The 19,853-nt window shown below is 29.0% G+C and overlaps 1 protein-coding gene across 1 annotated transcript; it reads right to left on the minus strand.

Annotated features, from left to right (window-relative positions):
- Window positions 1-8,816: 8,816 nt before the first annotated feature.
- On the minus strand, window positions 8,817-12,458 carry YABBY1A (axial regulator YABBY1a). The gene is made up of 7 exons (NM_001366894.1): window positions 12,150-12,458; window positions 11,825-11,971; window positions 11,609-11,729; window positions 10,339-10,387; window positions 10,099-10,174; window positions 9,612-9,686; window positions 8,817-9,139 (listed from the first exon to the last, which is right to left on the minus strand). The coding sequence occupies exons 1-7, from the start codon at window positions 12,339-12,341 to the stop codon at window positions 9,071-9,073; spliced, it is 729 nt and encodes a 242-aa protein (NP_001353823.1). The 5' UTR covers window positions 12,342-12,458; the 3' UTR covers window positions 8,817-9,070.
- Window positions 12,459-19,853: the final 7,395 nt, after the last annotated feature.

Genomic DNA, 19,853 nt, shown 5'->3' on the forward strand with positions numbered 1-19,853 from the left:
TTTATTTTTTAATTGATACACCTATTAAGAAAATAATTAATTATGTAGTGAGTTTACTGATTTACCTTATTAATAATGAAGTAGATGGAAAGTTCTACATTTTTCAAAGCAATTATTCATTTTATTGATGATATAATAGGTAAGCAAAATTATTTTCTTAATTTGTCAAAATAGACAAGTAACTAGGAAAAACTAAAAAAGGAATGAAAAATTTGACATGTAATTAGGGACAGAGATAGTAATAATAGTAGTATTACTCAGTTACCTTTTGAATAGATGAAATTTGATGTTTTGAGTAATGTCTTATGTGATGAATACCACTCTCTTCTTTGAACAATAATTATCCACTTTTGACTTGACACATGAATTAAAAAGTAGTAAATGATAAGAGTAAAAATGATAGTAATATTTAATATCAAAGATAAAACAAATGCAAAATGATAAATTATTTTTGATTTTATAAACTGGACAAATAAGTATTGTTCAACACTCAAAATAGTAAAGTGATTAATAAAGATAGATTGAGCAAATAATATTTAATCAAGCATGGTTAAAACATGATAAATGGGTAACCTGATTTTCAAAATTGAACAAATATTATTGAATAACTATCTTCAGTATAGTAGACAAGTTAAGATGGATAGAGAAAGTATAAACAATTCACTCTTTGGAACTTATCACTTCGAAATTTAAAAGGTAAAAATAAGAAAAAATTTAAACATTTATCCAAAACGTTGAAGAATTCATATATTTTAAACAATAAAAAAAACCCGAAATCAGTTAATATTGAATAGGAAAATAAAATATAACAATATCGCTAGTTCATTCATTAACGGAAGATCTGTATAATTAGTTTTTCTACTAAAATTATAACTGATCTTAGGAAACATTTCTCAAATTATCAAGTGTGTACATATATAAGCTAAGTTCACACAAATTAAGTTAATACTTAAACCATAGTTAATTAAGTTATATTTCTTACATATTTAACACTTGTGATAATAAATTAAAAAATATCAATATTATCTTTAAACTATTTGAAATAACTCAGGTATATTTTTTTAATTATGTTTGTGATCAAAACTATCCGTACAGTCTATATTTTGAACTACAAATATCCTTAAAACATTCTTATTGTCATTAGTTGACATGACAGTCCACCAAGCCATCCAACATACGAAAATACCTTCCTCTCAATAATGCTATTCTTCCTTGTTCATCTCTATCACAAAAAGAAAATCAAATATATTTATTTCATTGCTCTTGTTTAAGTTGTTGTTCGGATATTAGAATTCCAATTTCAAAGTGTGATGAAGTTTGTTTGAGATTGCATGTTAAAAGATCGAGTCCATTGTTTGAGATTTGGGGTCATAGATTCACAAAATCAATTTTTAGATTTTCAAATTTTTAATAATAACTCTTTCATATTCAATTTTTCTGGAATTAAAAGAATCGGTTGTTAAATGTTAGTTTCCGGCTTCAATTGCAATATCCAAACATTTTTTAGTAATATTTTTACCAAAGTTTATGTGATTAAATCAAGGTAATAGAACCATTCGGTGGTAGTAAATTCAGAAATTTCACTAAGAATATTTAAATTTTTATTTATGTATATGAAAAATATATTCAACTGGTCAATCTTGACTACGTATAATTAAGCCATTGGAACCAGCTATAATTGCTGGATTAGTAGAAACAGGAAACGTCACTTTTATGTAAAAAAGATTTTATGCATATTAAGATCCGTCTGATCAGAAACAATGGTGAAAAGTAATGAATTGTTTTCTATTCCTTGTCAAATTTCTCGGAGGTTTAGAGTTTTCTTTTTCTTTTAATACTCAAGGTGTTTGATTGTATAAAAAAAAATCTGAGTTTTTTCGGAAGCAAAAGTAAAAATTATTTATTTTAATGTAGAAATATTTTACCATAAATCTATATTGAGTAACTTTCACATATAACAATTATATTTATACTCGTTCCATTTAAAAAATAATGATTTAATTTGATTTGAAACAAAGTATAAAAAAAGAAAGAAGAATTTTTAATCTTGTGATTCTAAATTAAAGTTATGGCATATGTATCAAAATGTCATTTAATCTTGTGGCCTTAAGTATGTCACGTGAAAGTTAAAGTTAAAATTTTGCTAAAAAAAAGAAAGGGGTCATTATTTTTTAAACAAACTAAAAAGGAAATGAGGTCATTTTTTCTGAAACGAATAGAGTATGTTATAGCTATATTTTGTATAATTGCGCGCTATAACAAAAATAAATATGTATATTTCGCTATACATAAAAAAAAAACAGTTATATAAATCGTTATACATATACAAAGAAACCAATTGTCTAATTCGCTATACATATACAAAAGAAAACAGTTGCATACAAAAGATCAATTGTATAATTTATGTATGTATAAAACGAGAAAGAGAGAAACACAAAAGGAAATTGGGTAGAGAATATTTGTATTGTATAATTATAAGTGTATCAAACGAAGATATAAGTATTTGCATGTGTATATATACAATTATCTCCCGTTTTATACAAATAGAAGCACAATTTATATATTTCGTTTTTGTTTGTATAAGCGAGAAAATCAAAGGCGACAAGCAAGATCTAGGAGAATGGTGAGCGAGGTTGTGGAAGAGGGAAGAGAGCGGAACAAAAACATATGTATATATACAATTTTCTCTCGTTTTATACAAACACAAATGCATTTTATACATTTATATTTGTATAAAAACAACGGGAAGCGAGCAAGAGAGGAAGAGTGACGAGCGTAGTTTGAGAGAGTGGTGACTGACAAATAATTAGCTACAAGATACAATTATCAAAATGTGATTATAACATTTTATTTAAATTATTAATTTGTGACCATATGTGATTTTCCTATCTATTTTAGTCAAATTATCCGTCTTCAACTTATCTCCTAGTTAAATATAAAAATATCCTTTTTTTCTATCTCTTCCGCTTCCTCTATGGAATAGTTTATCATAAACATAAACTCTCTCCCTCTTTACATAATCTATAATTACAAAGCATTGCTAGAAATTTGAGTTAATATTTTCTGCACATAATCTTAAAGACTTTTATAATAATTATTTAATATTATTTTTGTTATAACAATTGTAATGCTAGAACGTGTTAAAGGGATCATTTGATGTGATAGAGGAAAAAGTATTTATTGAATAAATATTTATTATGCATTAATTCTTTATTTGGTTACAAATTGTAAGATAACTTATCGCAGGATAAATAATTATGACAAGGATAAGTTTTTGCGGGTTGAATACTAATTTCATGATAATTTACCTTGGGATAAAAATATAAAATAACAAAAGTACCCCTTAAAGCCTCTTTCTAAAAACAAACAACTTATTCTTAAAAATTAAGCCATGCATATTTGACAAACCAAACAACCAATAAAAAATAATAATCTCAACATAATTAATCCTTCATAAATAATAATCTCAACATAACTTATTTTCAAACCAATCTCTTAAAATCTTAACTAGTTGTTTATATCACAATTCAAAATCCTAAGCTAGCGTTTGGCCATAGATTTTCAAATATTCTTGGCAAATATTATTTGAGTGAAAATTTGGGTGAAATTTCACCATGTGTTTGGCCATAAAATTTGGGAAATATATTTCACCTTTTTAGAAAAATATGATTTATACACACAAGTTTTAAAAACTATCAAAACTAACCAAAAGTTTGTATTACAAGTCAATTGAATGTTAGTTACAACAATAACAAATAATGTCCATAACACTGAAGCAATGTGGTAATTTGGAGTGAGTGCAACAAAAATTATTCCATACATCGTGAAGTAGATAAAGTACATGACTTTGTTACCTAAAACCAATTTTTAATAATTTTCATCAACAATCATATCATTATTTAATATTCACTAAATATTTCATCACTATTTTGCTGTTCACGTAAAAAATGATGTAATCCAACGCAAACAAATACTAGAGAGGGTGTTTTTGTAAAAGATAAAAAATTGGGGTAAAATTTTAATTTTTAAAATATCTCAAATAATGATATTTGGCCCAAATACTAGAAAAAACTAGTATTTGGGATATTTGCCAAATAATGACAAATTGTATGGACAAACATTATTTGCCAAATTTTTCCCAAATATTATTTGGAAAATTTATAACCAAACGGGCCCTAAAAATCTTTAGTTAGAAAAGATGAGACCCAAATTTTACTCATGTAATAGATTTACGAATTGATTATTTTTAAAAAAAATAATATTGAATTAGAGAAAATTTAAGACCTACATTGAAGTGACTTTACGACACCACCGCAATTATAAATCATGCATGCGTATGTTTGTATTTAGAATATTGCAGGGGTGCTCCAGCCTCCAGCACGCTGTTGATTTTAGTTTGAAATTCAATTAAATATTTTTTTATTTTCAGGATCATCTATGCATACACAATAAATTTAAGATTTTTTTTCCTAACATTGTAAATATTTAACTTATATATTTGAAATTAATCAAGTATTATAAAAATTGTTTGAGGATTATTTCAAGATAAAGGTTTTAAGATTCAAACTTTTTTTACCATGGACATAAATTTCAAGTACTGTTTTTACCTTCGATTATATCTTCTCTTTTTCAAATTTTAATTTCAACCTCAAATATTATTGATATATATATATATATAATTCTTTCTAAACTCAAAGACTATTGCAGTATTGCTTATTCCTCGATGGGCGTATTTGTCATTGTATAACGGCCCATTTGCATCTCATTCCGTGGGCTTAACACATCATTTGCATTAAGGCTGCTATGTTTAAGAAAGAGAAAATTACGCGGTTAAGTGAACTTATAGTATTTAATTACTTATTATAGCTATATTTTGCTATAATTACTACTTGTAACTAACATGGTGAATTAATTACGTAGGCTGACTTGGAGTTTGTATAATTAGTCACGTTTATATGTATAATTCGGCAGAATATACAAATATATATGTTAATATACAATTATTTAACCTATATACATATACAATTCACCTCTCACCTCTCTCCTCCCTCTCCCGATCCCGCTTTCCATATATACAAATGCATATGTATAATATACAATTATATACATATACAATTCACCTCTCTACCATTCTCTGTCCTCTCTCGCTCGCCTCTCTCCTTCCTCTCTCGATCCCGATCGCCTCTCTCACTATAACAAAAACGATTATTACCAGCAATTAATTATTAACGCAATTGACACTCTTTGTATATGTCCCTAAAATCTTTAGCGACATTGGTTCTAATGACACTTAACTATTGCTGGTAAAAAACTTTAGCACTCTATTATGTCAATATTTAATGCCTCTAAAAGTTATTTTTGTTGTAGTGTCTCCTCTTTCTCCCAATATCTATTGCCATATATAAAAATGCATATATATTTATCTAATCAATATATATATACAATTCACCTTTTTCCCACTCTTTTCCCCCCTCTCTAGCCTCCCTCCTCTCTCTCCCAGTCCCGGTCGTCTCTCTCCTCCATATAACATGTAGTTATGAATCGTGATTATCAAACTATAGTTATGGAGAGTAATTATACTATTTTTAAATGACTATATGTGAAAGTTTCCCTTAAAGAAATTTGTAAAAACAATAACTTTTCACGCCACACAATCATAAGCATAAAAAATATTTATATTACGTAACTAACTGATGTATTTATTATTCTCTGTTAATAATTGCATATTTAAAGCTATTTTTTGTATTTTGTAGAGACATATAAAACCACACGCCTAACTATACTTAAGTCATTTGTTATGTGATCGTATATCTTCTTCTATAGTATATGTTGATTCTTGTATCAAATATTTGAAAAAAATCAACATATATTATATGTTATGTATTGATTATTCCAAATATGAAAAACATCTTTTATAGTGTGTGTTATTTTATTTAGCGATATACATATATATTTGACTAGTTTAGATCGGGGAAAAATATTAATTATTTTTTGGTTTTGTATGAAAATTTATTGGCCCATATTTGAAAGCTTGTTGCAGTCAAATTTATTTGGAAGCCAGTGTTATTCTCCGGGCCAACATCACTACGGTAAAGCCCACTTACAATAGTGAATTTTTTCTAGGGAAAATTGTATATAATAGCAAACTAATAACATAAAATAAATGGAGTAGCTAGAGTTTGATTTAATTGTGCTCCATAGCAAACGTTAGCCAAAATTTTCCAGGCATCTCTCTCCCAAAAATCTCGCTCGCCACTCTCTGCTCGCCTCTCTCGCTTTATACACAGAAGTGTATAATTCTGTTTCTGTTTTGTATAAAGCGAGAGAAAATTGTATACACACATGCAAAAATATATATCTTCGTGTTAGACACTTAATTATATAATTTACAAACATTTTACTTCAATTCAATTGTAGACAAATGCAAATTTTATACAAATATTGCAGAGAAAAAGACCAACGAATTATACAATTGTGAATTATACAATTGCAGTGAAATACAATTTTCTCTAGCTTTATACAACAGAAGTGTATATATTGTGTTTCTGTTTTTGTATAAAGCGAGAGAAAAACATATATTTTCTTGCTATACACTTATAATTATGTAATATACATACAATTGTGCATTATACAATTGCAGTGAAATAGGATAGCGAATTATACAATTGCAGTGAAATAGGCCAGCGAATTATACAATTTAGGTCAGTGAATTATATAATTGTATATGTATAGCGAATTATACAGTTTTATGTTTGCTATGGAGCACAATTATGCAAACTTTGTTATAACATACAAATATGAATTTTTTGTTTGCTAAATGTGAAAGTTACCCTTTTTTCTATGCGTTTTATATAGCAATAGTTCTCTTATTTTGTTAAGTATTTCTTTTGTTGGCAACAATTTAAGTAACCGAATCGATCCATTAGAAAATATAATTACGTTACATTTCTTGAAACTACAAGAATAAAGTTTAAAACAAATAAAAAAAAGATTTATCAAATACTTTTCTAGGGGTTTTATGTAAATGTACTATTGGATTTTTTTTCAATCAACTGATAACATGTATATATAATGTATATATATCATATAAATAACATATAAATGTATATATGATATATAACTATGTAATAGAAATGTATGTGTATTATATACAATTTTTATATGATATTTATATATTGCGCAAGTCCATCATCCTCAACGAATTGATTCCCATAGGAAGCAGACCGTATGACACTGCGAAACAAGAAGGCAGTGACCCTTTTATCTAAAATGTGCATAGTCGAGTAACCATTTCTTTTTTTATAAACAATAATAAAGTTAATTTGATAAAAAAAATTTGACTCAATAGGTATAAATTTTGTCTAATTATTCCTGACGGCCAAGCTCAATACGTCAATCTAACTTTTATACGAGTCTTTGGCTGTCATAATAAATTATAAGTTTATTTATTATGTGTGATAATAAACATGACGTGCTCTTTTCAATCGAAAAATGACCCTTTCAATTGAGAGTTAATTTGACTAAATTTCAAAATTAATACATCTTAAACCTTTATAGTTTGATTCTAAAAAAAGAAATAATGACAAATAATAATGGAGGGAGTACATTGTCTGCTTTGGCCCTAACATGCCTCATGAATTTCTAGGTTGATTTATGCAGAATGTCCCTTTTAAGTTACTTATTTGGATTTTCCCCTTATTTTTGAAAGTTGTACAAAAATAGCCTTGGGAAGATTACCCTTACACATAAGTTGTTAGATCTGGGTGTAGTGTTCATTGATATATTCCTAACATTTTGCAGATAAAACATTAGACTTTCGTCTAAAGTTTGCAATTACTTAAAAATATTAGGTCTTGATTTAATGTTTTCTCGTAAGATTTTCGATTTACTCAAATGTGATCTTTAAGCGAGCGAGATAAAAAGAGAGAAGAATAGCTGGCAAGACTTTTACGAGATTTGTCTCTTGGACAACATAATCATAGTATGTATAAACGTTCATGCCATGTGAACTTATACTATATCTTGTATAAAAAACCTTCTCAATTCTTATTCCATTTTGATATAAGTCTCACTTAAGGTGCCACTAAAAAATGTTTAGGTGATTGGAACATCAACAAGAGGTCATAATTAAAATACATTTAGTCTAAGCACCAAGTTTACTTGTTGAATTCACTTACCAAAAAAAAAAAAAGGTTTAGCAACCGATAAAGTTTGTAGCTAAACAATAAAATTCATCGTTAATCCTAGAATTAACAGCATATATTCTGTAGCCACTAGCAAATTAACAATGAAATTTGTAGCTAAATCGGTTTTTTTTTTTCCATAAAAAAAGAATATTTAAACAAGGACATGAAATGTGAGGGCTGTGGTTAATTATAGTACTATATTAGATAGAGTTTTAACAATGTAGTTGGTCATGATTTGGTTGTCATTTGTCAATGAATGCAAACGAACAACATATATAGATTTGACTCGATCGGCCAGTAACGATATTGACAGTACATGAATTAATGAAAGTACAATTTATAGATAGATAATGCAAGACAAGATTTAAACATCAAAAGTTAAGACCCAAACAGTAAAAAATATAAATAAAGGGATCAGAGTCAAAACCCATCTCACCCAATCCCAATGTTGGCCCCTGAAATTAAATGTGACGTGGAGATACGGAAGGATGACAAAAGTCCCACACTGAATGTTAATGAGATGTTTGGACTCTTTATTATATTTGAGTAATAATTCTCCTTCGTTCGAGCTAGCTTTTGGAATGACCTAATTTAACTGTCTTTACAATATTTATCAGCATACAGTAGGAACAGTATAGAAATTGGGTTATTAACATTAATAAACAACACTGTTTCAACAGAATACATTCCTTAGTACAAACGTTATTAGAAACTAAGCAGCCTTAAATAGTTAGAATGTCTTCTTCAAAGACACATTAAACCCTAGAGAGTGTTCTTCAAAGACAACATACAACATGAACCCTAATTTTTTTTATAGATAAAACTAATTAGATCATAAAATAGATAAGCAATTGATTCGAACAGACACTCCATGACTTCCTTAATCAGTAAGGAGATACACCAATGTTTGCTGGAGCAAGAAACCCTTCCTTCATCAGAACATCCTCCCCTTCCTACACATTTACCAAAATAATCATATATGTCCGAATTCATATGACACTTTTCTTTTTAGTAAGAAAAAAATAATACATTTCTATATTAAGCAACAATTTAAAGTTACGATACTCCTATTATTTTTAATGAGATGATTTACGAATAGGGAGGGAATGACCTATTAATCATTAGTTGACCTTCCCTTGAACCAATCACGGAGCTCTCGACTAAGTGGTTTAGAATCTGAATTCCATAGTCATACAAATATATCTATGACTTATTTACGATCATAAGTTTCAAAAGTTGAACTTAGGGAATAGTATTTTATAGATATATATCGTGACAATATAAATTATTTTTGAAGTGATTTGATAAAACTCTACAATAAAGAACGTACGGTTAACAGTTTTTAAAATAATTTTGTATGTACGTAAATAAATGAGATGTTTGTACTTTAATTAATTAGGTCATTGAAAGAAATATGTAGAGTACCTGTTGACATGCATTTGGTTTCTTCACGGGTTGATCAGGCATAAGTCCGAAATGAATGTGTGGAAAATGGGCCCACTGACAACACAACAAAACAAGACAAACACTAAATTCAAACACTGGTTTGTAAAAATCAACCAAACCCTAGTTAAAAGGAATTCATTGCAACCGCTTCTCCGTCCGTCTCAATTTGTATGACTTACTTATTTTTTTACTCAATTTTGAAAAGAACGATACATTTTAAAATAAGCACTTTCTACGTAATGAAATGATTTATATCCACACAAGTATCCATCCCTTATTTTAAATCACAAGTTTTGAAAGTCTTCATTTCTTTCTTAAAATCTGTGTCAAGTCAAATTATCTCATATAAAATAGGACTGACGGAGGGAGTATTTATATATAATATAGTGCCTAAATTTAAAGAATTTTTTTTTGTGTGTGTGTTAATATTAAATTTATATTGAATAATAAATAATTTATTTCTTACATTCTTTGCAGCAGCACTGAAGGCCTCCCTGTGACTTATATCGGGATTTCCAGCTTTGATACGTTGGATCTCGTCCCTGCATTGTTTTTTTTTTCAATGGCATTTCTTATATAAACAATAAGCTAACCTGAATATTTAAATCTTGTATTATGTATAGGACATTTTGGTTTAAAGATAATTTTTTCTTTTTAAAAAAAAAAGTGAATTTCACGAAGAAAGAATATATATGGTAAAACATACTTGATGAATCGATTGTAAGCAGATGGGACTCTCTGTCGCTTCTCCGGAGCTGTAAGATAATGAGACAAAGAAAAGAGTGCGTTAAATTTAGCTTTACTCACCTCGGGACCAAATAGAATGGAGTGTACTACTTTTTGTGTCTATCACATCATTTCATGATAATTACCTAATCATACATCTATCTATCTAGATTCTTTGGCCATACCAAAATCCAAATCCATCTAACTTTACGGGGGACGACATTATATTTCTCTTTTTTCACCTAAACCCTCAAAGAATGACATACAATAAAAATAAAAAAAGTATTTTCTACGTCTCAATTTACATGATCGAGTTTGACTGATCGACGTACGAGTTTAACATACATTTGAAACTTGGAAGGTCAAAATAATTCATACTGTATGTTTAGATATGTCTATGTCATTCTTTTTAAGACGAACTAAAAAAGAAAGTATATTATAAAGATTAATACCTAACACCTAAAGCGACTTTTCAGCTACAATTTTACACAGTAATTCTGAAAGTACCAGGAGATTCAACAATAGAACCTGCAACTTATATGCACAATATAACTTTTCGATGACACGAATGACAGTTTTAACTGAACCCCTTTAAACTAACCATGTATTTTCACCATTCTTCCTAATGCAGTTGTTTGACTATCTTATTTAAAACTTAAACTGTTAAAAGTAGGGGCGGAGGGAAAATTACACTATTTATGTATGGTTAAAATTATTTAAACTGTTTATCCTACTCCGTGTGTTTACTTCTTGTTATTTAAAACTTCAACATGAAAAACTCTGACTCTATCACTGATTAAAAGAAGAACGTGTTTTAACCGAGAGAGAAGAAGTTCATATGTTAAAACTATCCCTTATGCAGTAAGGATTTTAGGGTTTTCCTGTGAAGATAAATAAGTAAATATCAACATCATGTTAGGCACACATATAGTACATCAAAACAGAAACTGTTGATGAACAATGCAAAAACGTTTAAGTAGGAATTTCTAAATTTGGCTTTTTTGGAAGTACTTTATATTTAGATATTTTTTGAGAAAGAAGGTAGGCAAGAAAAAAAGAAATAAGATGTCTCCTTCCCCAAAATATGAAAATTCATTATGTAAAAAAAATTAAAAACTTTAGAAACTGTTGAGGAAATAATTCACATTCTTTCTTAATTTGCTAAGAAAACCCTATTTTCTAGAAAAGGCTAGCTAGACCTGCATATTATTTTTTTTACTGTTCAAATTTTTTTTTTTTTTAAATCTTACGTCTGTTTGCGACTGGTGGCTTTGGAATTTCATCAACTCCTCCTCGGACTGGCATGAGTGATTCATTTGGGTTAATTTGTTGATTCATCAACAAACTTGGTGGATTATTCCGAATCTCATCCTGAAAAATAAAATAGATTTCCCAATTACATTACAGAAAAGATTAACACAAACAATTGAAAAAAAAAGCGACATATAAAGTAATAACATACATACCAGAAGATTGTGAGGTGAAAAGAAAGAATGTGGGAGATGAAGCTGATTAGCAGCAGTGGGAAGAATAATGTTGACAGAGAGAAGATTGGTGCAATGACCACATCTTACTGTCACATTTTTGAAGAAACTTGAGCAAGGAACACTCACCTGTTCCAAAAAATGTCCATTTTTTTCATAGAATGCAACTAGAAATTAAGTAAAAGTGATGAAAATAGGGTTTTTAAGCCCTCTCTTTATTATTTTATATACATATATATATATATCGCGATAAGAGAGAGAAGTATGTATAAAGAGGGGAAGAAAGTGATGTGATATGATATGATACCGCGAGAACAGTGTCACAAAAGTTGCATTGGACATAACAGAGTTGTTCTCCTGAAGGAGGAGAGAGGTGATGGTGGTGGAGGTGGTGGTCCGGAGCAAAAGCAGCAGATGAAGACGACATGATAAGATTCCTTACTAATTCCTGATTTGAGACTACTTCTCTCTTTCTTGATTTGATTGATTGATTGATCATTGACTCATCAACACTCACATTTTTATATTGGATAATCTCCGGGTCCTTCCTAATAATATACTTTTTATTTTTTTTTCTTTCTTTTTTTGGGTGTGGGATAGACCGACCTAATGTAACAACGCTATAGGGGCATTTGATGGATAAACAAATTTTTTTTCTCTTTATTCACATTATGTGTCTAATATCATGTTAAAAAGTGTGTGATTATGTTATTTAAAAGTTTATGAAATGTTATTTAGTTATATTCTCAACAGAGTGGTCGAATCAAGATTGACTAATGTTATGTGGACCAAAGTGAAAATGGAAGTTGGGGATCAGATGAGGATACTAAGGTGAGTGTGTAAACATAGATTGAGAATGAATTTTATGCAAGACTAGGTACCCGAGTGGCTCTCCGTGGTCGACAAATGAGAAAACGCAAGATTGAGATGTTTTGGACATAAGAGAGAAGTGTGAGATGTAGCTTACATAGGACATGACCTTAGATATGGAGGTTCAGAGGTTGTAGATTAGGGTAGAAGCAGATGTGGAGTCAAAATTAGGAGTTTGGGGGTTCAGAAATTAAAATACGTTATTTTTTAAAATTTTCTAATACAAATATACCTTCTACAAAAAACTAGTAGATTCATCCGAATCCTTGAACACCCACCTAGCTCCGCCTCTGTATAGAAGGTTGGAGGTGATTGAGCATTCTCTCTCTTTCCTCCGAGGTAGGTTTGGTGGTCGCACGTGTACCTAATAATATTAACACTATTCTCGTAATTTCTTATTCTTCTAATTCTATCATTACCAAGTTCTTTATGTTTTGCTTATTGCATTATTTTGTAATCGCAGTACAAGGTATGTTTGGTTTTTTAATTGGTACTGTCCTAGTCGTTCTTAGATGTTATTATTTGATTGTTTACCTCCTATACATTCGTGACGTGAAGTGTTCTGTCCAATCAGATCATGTAAGAGGCTTTATAGTTAACTTTATAAAGAAATAATGAATAGTGAGCCTAACTTAGGTTTTCAAATTTAGTTTTAGAGGTTAGGTTTGTTCAAAGTTATAATTTAAGATCGACGTGGGATTCTTCACACATCTCTTTATGTTCAGACTGGACATCTAGAGTATGAATAATTTATTATGAGGCTAAACATCTGAAGTAAGAATTGTAATAAAACCTATTATAATATCATGCAAAAAAAAATAAAAAAATCTAACTCAACATATATTCAACTTTAAAAGCTAGACCAAAATTTCTCAAATCATATTAGAAAAGCTACCTCTTCCTTAAAAGGAATGAGATGAAACTCTTCGCAGACTCAAACTTGAATAACCTCTTAATAATAACATCCAACACCACAACTAGCAAAAATTCCAAATCTTAAAAAATAAGTGATTAAAGACATTCTTGATTAAAAAAAAAAACGTTTTTCCTTATATGAATTTTATGTGACCGTATTTAAATTAATCGGACTGGTGAATTTACAAGATAATTAAGAGTAGTTTATGTACTATACTCTAATCGTGGTCCCAACACTAAATATAAATATTTTATTTTACTTGCAAAAAAGTTTTATTATCTGTTTTCTCATACCATCTGTTGGAGTATTAAATAACATTGTGAAATAGTGATAGTCAAACTTAAAATTTTATAATATCATTATTAAAGTTAGTTCTCTAATATACGTTTTAAACGATGAACACATTAAAAACATAAATCAAGTAATATAAAACGTATTGAGTAAAAAAAAAGAATGTGTGGTTGGCATTCCCAATGGGAGGTAGGGTTTTTTTTTTGGCAGAGGTGGGGGAAAGGAGTGAGAAAGGGACGTTTGCATGGGGTGATTAGCTTTCCCTCATTCACTTGTAGTTTTCATAGTTATGAGAGGATAGATAGTAACACCCTTTTTTCTTTTGGTTTTTTCTTGTTTCCCCCATATCTTCATTTATTTTTGAGTCTACAAATTCTTAAGTATAATATATATATATATATTATTAACTACACTTGTGTTCGATTAATAAAGCCTTAAATAACGGGTGCCTATGATCATTTTGATTTTTGTGGTCTAAGATATTACACCCAATAACATTAGAAATATAGTTTTGATGAACTCAATTTTATCTCCAGGGGAAAATCTTTTAAAGTCAAAACTTCTTAAATTTGAAGTTTTATTCATGAATAGAGGGATCAAAAGTTTAAAGTCATTTATTTTTAAAATTATTTTTGCAATTAGATATTCCAAGTTCAATACAACTCTCGATTGATTTATCTGGTTAAGAATAGTTGAAAAGTACTAAATGCTAAAAAAAGAAAAAAACACTTTCAAATATTGATACCGGATTTGTAAATAATAGGATTACATGTTTTGATTGAATCTTTTGAACTGATAATAGGATTAGTATTTTCTCTCAACTAAACAATATTGTAAACCTATTTACAAAAAATTTGCCCGAGAGGGCATGGTTGAATGGTTGGGATGTGGGTCTCATGTGGGAGACGGTGAAATCTGATTCAATTTCCGTTTTTATTTGATCATGAGTTCGTCGCATGAGGCTTTTTTTTTGTGAGATTTACATTTTGTGTGCAATTCACGGGCTATTGCATAGAAAGTAAGTTACCACAAAATTCTCACTTGAAAGACATTGGTTGTGGCAAAAATTGTAGCTTTTACTTGGAGTTAGAAAAAGACATTAAATTTAAAAGTTCTTTTACATTTTATATATTGAAATTTTGTAGGACTCTATAAGATATTTTAATTTTCATTAGAATATCTGAAGACTACTCTATCGAAATCGTAGCTTACGAGTCACATCTATATAAAAGGTAACATATTTCATCAAATCGGCAACTCAAATATTCCATAACTCTTGGGTCTTCAAATATCCCATAGAAATCGACTTCTCAATATCCCATAAACTCCACAAATTTCATAAAGCTGTGAGGAATCAAATACTGCCTTTAATTTGTCAAAGCACAAAGCTGCCCAACATTTATAGTGATCACATTCATTACAAAGGTTAAATCATCCTATATTCGAAAAATACACAATCAACAATTCTTATATATCTTCATTGAAAGAAAAATTAAGAAACGATTTAAATTTGTACTCAAAATATAGATAAATTAAATATAATTAGCGACAGAGAATAATTATGGGATCAGAAAAGATATTTAGGATAAAATAGTAAATTACTCAATCAAACTAAAAATACATAAGTTGAAAACTCTTAAATTAAGGATGATTAGTTTATTACTTTTACGTGATATTGGAAAAATTGTCTTTTTCTTAAAACGTCAAATATTTTGAGAGTAATTCAATTTTTCTTAAAAGTAATTCAATTTGAATAAAAGTCACTTAAGAATTATAAAATTTGTAAACACAAATTAGGCTAGTACATAGCATGAGTTTTTCTCCCTAGTTTGTACATACGATACAAGTCAACTAAGGTAAATATTCAGGAAGAGGCATAGTAAAATATCGATGGAGGTAAATTCTGCGTGACCCCACTCTGATATTTTATTTTTATTTTTATACATTATATAGATAACAATTCGTACGGTTTACATTTAACAAAAGTCAAATATTATACTGCTAAAGTTTTAATCTTTGTTACCTAGTTAGTGTTGGACCACTTTCAAAGTCCAGTTGTGTAATATTTGGAAGTGACAAAATACCCTTTGGATCATTTGATACACTATGATTCCCTTACTTTTAGTTCATGTAATATTCTCTATATATTATCATGTTTAGCATAAAATTTTAATTAATCTCACTCTTTGTCAATTTCAATTAAATACTGATAGAGTCCAATAAAATAAATATATGTAATTAGGAGTAGCACAAAACAAAGACTAGAGGTGAATAGATATAGGAATATGTTGTTAGGTCAAGAAGGTGGTTCCAGCTAGCTAGGTATAAGCACATATATAAGCCATGCAGCTAGAACATGCTATACCAAGCAGGGCCATAAATAGGCCAGCAATTATTAATAATAATCCCAAACATGCCCTTACCATCATCGGAATTAAATGAAAATTGGATTCATGTATATTATAATAAAATGTTTCCAATTTCTTAATTAGTCGGGAAGTGATAAGGATATGAATAAACAATAATGAATCACCTAAGTAGCGTGAAAAACACATAAATTATCTCCTTTTCAAAAATTATATCTAATAGGGTGTGAGATTTATGCCTAAATTATTACTTATTAATTTGAGAAACACAATTCAGTATGTCATGAGTATTGTGATATGTGTAATACACTCTCTTTTATTTGTGAAAAAATCTTGTCACGTGGCAATCCACGTGATCAAAGTATTCTTCTTTGACAAAAAGTAAATAAACTATTTAGTTGAAAGCCAAAGATTAAGTATTAATATTTTTTAAACTATTTAATTGAAAGCCAAAGATTAAGTATGAATATTTTTTAAAAAAATATTAAAATATTTTTCTCATTCCACTCCATCACCTCCTTTGGTTCCGTCTATGTCTCGAAAAATCCCATGACCTTTTATTTTTTAGACCTCCCACTCCTTCCTAAAAAAAGTCGATATTATTTTAAAAAATAAATAAATAATTCTACCCAATCAATCAAATCCTCTACACATAATTTTTTTTTATTTTTATATTTACATTTTTCTCTTTTTGATTAAGATAATACGTGAAGCGGAAAAAGAAAATACTAACTAATAGAATGAAATATAAATAATTTAAATTTTCAAAAACAATTCAAAATTTTGGTTCTGACCTAAGTCATTTTTATCCCGATTTCTAAAATTTTTAAATCATAAGTTATGAGAATTTAACGAAACTTTTAGTTGACAATTCAAAATACGAAACTTTGGTGAGAGAATGATTTGACAGTTCAGGCTGTTTCTCGCACACTCATACACGCAGAAATACAGAGATACATAGCTGTCAGTGAAGCAGAAAGACAGAAATCTTTGATCCTTATTTATGCATGCACCTCTTTGTCCTCACCCTAATCCCTCTTTACAATTTTTCCAATATAAAATTATACAGCCCTACTTTTTAAATATTATTCTTAGCCTTAAAAAAAATATTAATTTCTTGCATTATTATTGGAAGAAACTAACTAGGTCATGATGTTGCCAAAGCACCCAAAAAAAATTAAAATTAAAAAGGATATGTTTGCTGAAAAAGATGGCTGGAGAACTATCACATCTATCCATCATATTTTCATCATGACATTGTAAACAGAAATTAAATTAGTCTTGTCATCCCAAAAATTGCCCTTTAAGGTTAACTTGTTCAGACTCTCCGTTACAAAATATTTGTGGTCCAACCCCAATTTAAAATTTTGTTGTTCGAAAAATTATGTTGTAAGCTTAAATTCATGTGATTTTCGGTAGTGTTTATCGTAAAAATTATGATTTTTCAAAGTATCAATATATCACCCATTGTATCATTATTTTATTATAAATTGAATGTTCCTTATCAACGTTACACTTCATGTGTTTTTTTCTCACACAGTGATAGATTCTGTGGATCACTGAACACAATAATTTGATCGGACAAGAGAATATGCTTTAATTCTATAGTCACTCCAAATTTTTGAAGTATATGTATAGAATAAGCATATACTACAAAAAGGCTACTGTAGCTATATGAATTTAAATTATCAAAAACGAATTAAACGTTGATCTTGTAATTTTAGATATTTTCAGCATTTACTTAAACATATAATAAAGTGGTATACATTACTAATCGAATAGGAAATTTACAATAGTTCAGTGACCATTTAATTAGAAATGAACACCTAGAAAAGTTGGAGATATTAGGAAGTTATAAATTCCACTATTTAAATCCTTTAGGATATTGTATGTATGATACCAATTACTAGTATATAGTTCTTATGCAATGTTGCACATTACTAAATAAGCTTCAATTTTGAAACAAGAATTGATCTTTATCTAGCAAAGTCAACTAATTAATGATTAATTAAGTTGTACTAATTAGGCCATGTTATTGGAGCTGCGGATGAAGAGCAACTCTAGAAGTAGCATAGGGTTTGAGGTAAAAAGATTCTACTATTTTACAGTAATTGAAATACTAGTTAGAATGGTTGACTTTTTCTTATGTTAAAGTTGAAAGTTAATCAAGTTACTATATTCTACAGTTATTTTTTAATGTCAGCCTCATGCTCCATAGAAAGTTGATTAAAGTTGCACTACTTGTGATGCTTCTGCTGCTTGTTTCGACAGAAAAGGGCTATACTTATCTTTCGTTATACTTTTTCAACCTACTTATCATTTTTAAAGTCATATATTTACCCTTATTTCGATTAAATCTCAATGTCTCACTTTACTTTTCGCTTTATATTTTGTTGTTAAACTTTTCTAGTTTCTCCATGGGGATAAGCACATTCTATACTTAAAACAAAACCAACGTCATAGTACATTCATAGAGCGCAGCCTACAATCTATTGGTAAAAAAAGTGTACCAATTTCAAAAATTTTGTTTTGAAAGTATACAATATGGTATCAGCAATTAAAGAGGCCTCCAAGTGTGTGAAAACAAACAAGGAAACCAATAAAGCTTATTTAATAACCTGCCAAAGACTGCTTAAATGTTTTGGAATCTAATAAAACACCCACCCATTCTTTTAGCATCTTTTTTTTTTTTTTTTAAAAAAAAAGTACGAACGTTAATAAAAATTGAGTAGGTATAAGGCTATACATATATAGATGGCACTCTCTTTAATTTGTGGCAGAAAAAAAAAAAAAGAGGAAGCATGCATGCATAGAGTAGTGTGAAGCTAGTTAGAATTAATTGGAGGCCAAGACAACATTGTATTGTTGTACTAATAAAGAAGGGGTAGGGGGCCAAGCTAAACCTTTTTATATGTTAGTGTTTTGGCAATGACTAATTGGCCATACTTTTATGTTTTGCTAAAATTGTAGTAGTAAGAAAAATGTCCATGTACTTTGATGATATAAAGACTGTCCACTGTGCAGCGCTTTGGCTTTCTTTCTATGTGTTATTATTGTCTCTTTGCTATTTTCACTGCATATGACTAGGCAATCTCATCAACTACTACCCCACACCACTACTAAATCAATACTTAGGTTCCAAAAAATGTTTTTTTTTTTAATTTCAATCGTCAAGTACTAAATTCTTCACTGAAAACTTTTCGTGTTTGATTATTTTATCATGAGGTTACATAGTTGATTTCAACTAAATACTATAGTTATTATCTCAGAAAATCACAAAAAATACGATTCTCGGCCATATAGACAAGTATAATAGCAATGGTGTTAGTATAAAGTCGTAAATATTTATAATTTTAAAAAGTTAATCATCCGGCAGTCCACTTGTTAACTAATTAGAGGTTTCTACACATTCGAAAAAAATCTCCATTTTAAAAGGTATTACCCGAGAACTCTAATTAAAGACGGAAAAATTCCTACCCATTCCAGTTCTTGCCTCAAGAAATTTACGTTCAATTTCAATGTTGTTGGGCATAAAATCATGTGTTACATTTGAAACTCACGTAAAATT

This window comes from Solanum lycopersicum, chromosome 1, assembly GCF_036512215.1.
Source record: "Solanum lycopersicum chromosome 1, SLM_r2.1".
Classification (NCBI taxonomy): domain Eukaryota; kingdom Viridiplantae; phylum Streptophyta; class Magnoliopsida; order Solanales; family Solanaceae; genus Solanum; species Solanum lycopersicum.

Bases quoted from the DNA above. Each gene is read 5' to 3' on its own strand.
- YABBY1A (NM_001366894.1), bottom strand. From the start codon at position 12,341: ATGATCAATCAATCAATCAAATCAAGAAAGAGAGAAGTAGTCTCAAAT. The intron at 11,972-12,149 runs GTATCATATCAT...TTTTTGGAACAG, and splicing joins TTTGTGACACTGTTCTCGCG to GTGAGTGTTCCTTGCTCAAG. The intron at 11,730-11,824 runs GTATGTATGTTA...TTTATTTTTCAG, and splicing joins TTTCACCTCACAATCTTCTG to GATGAGATTCGGAATAATCC.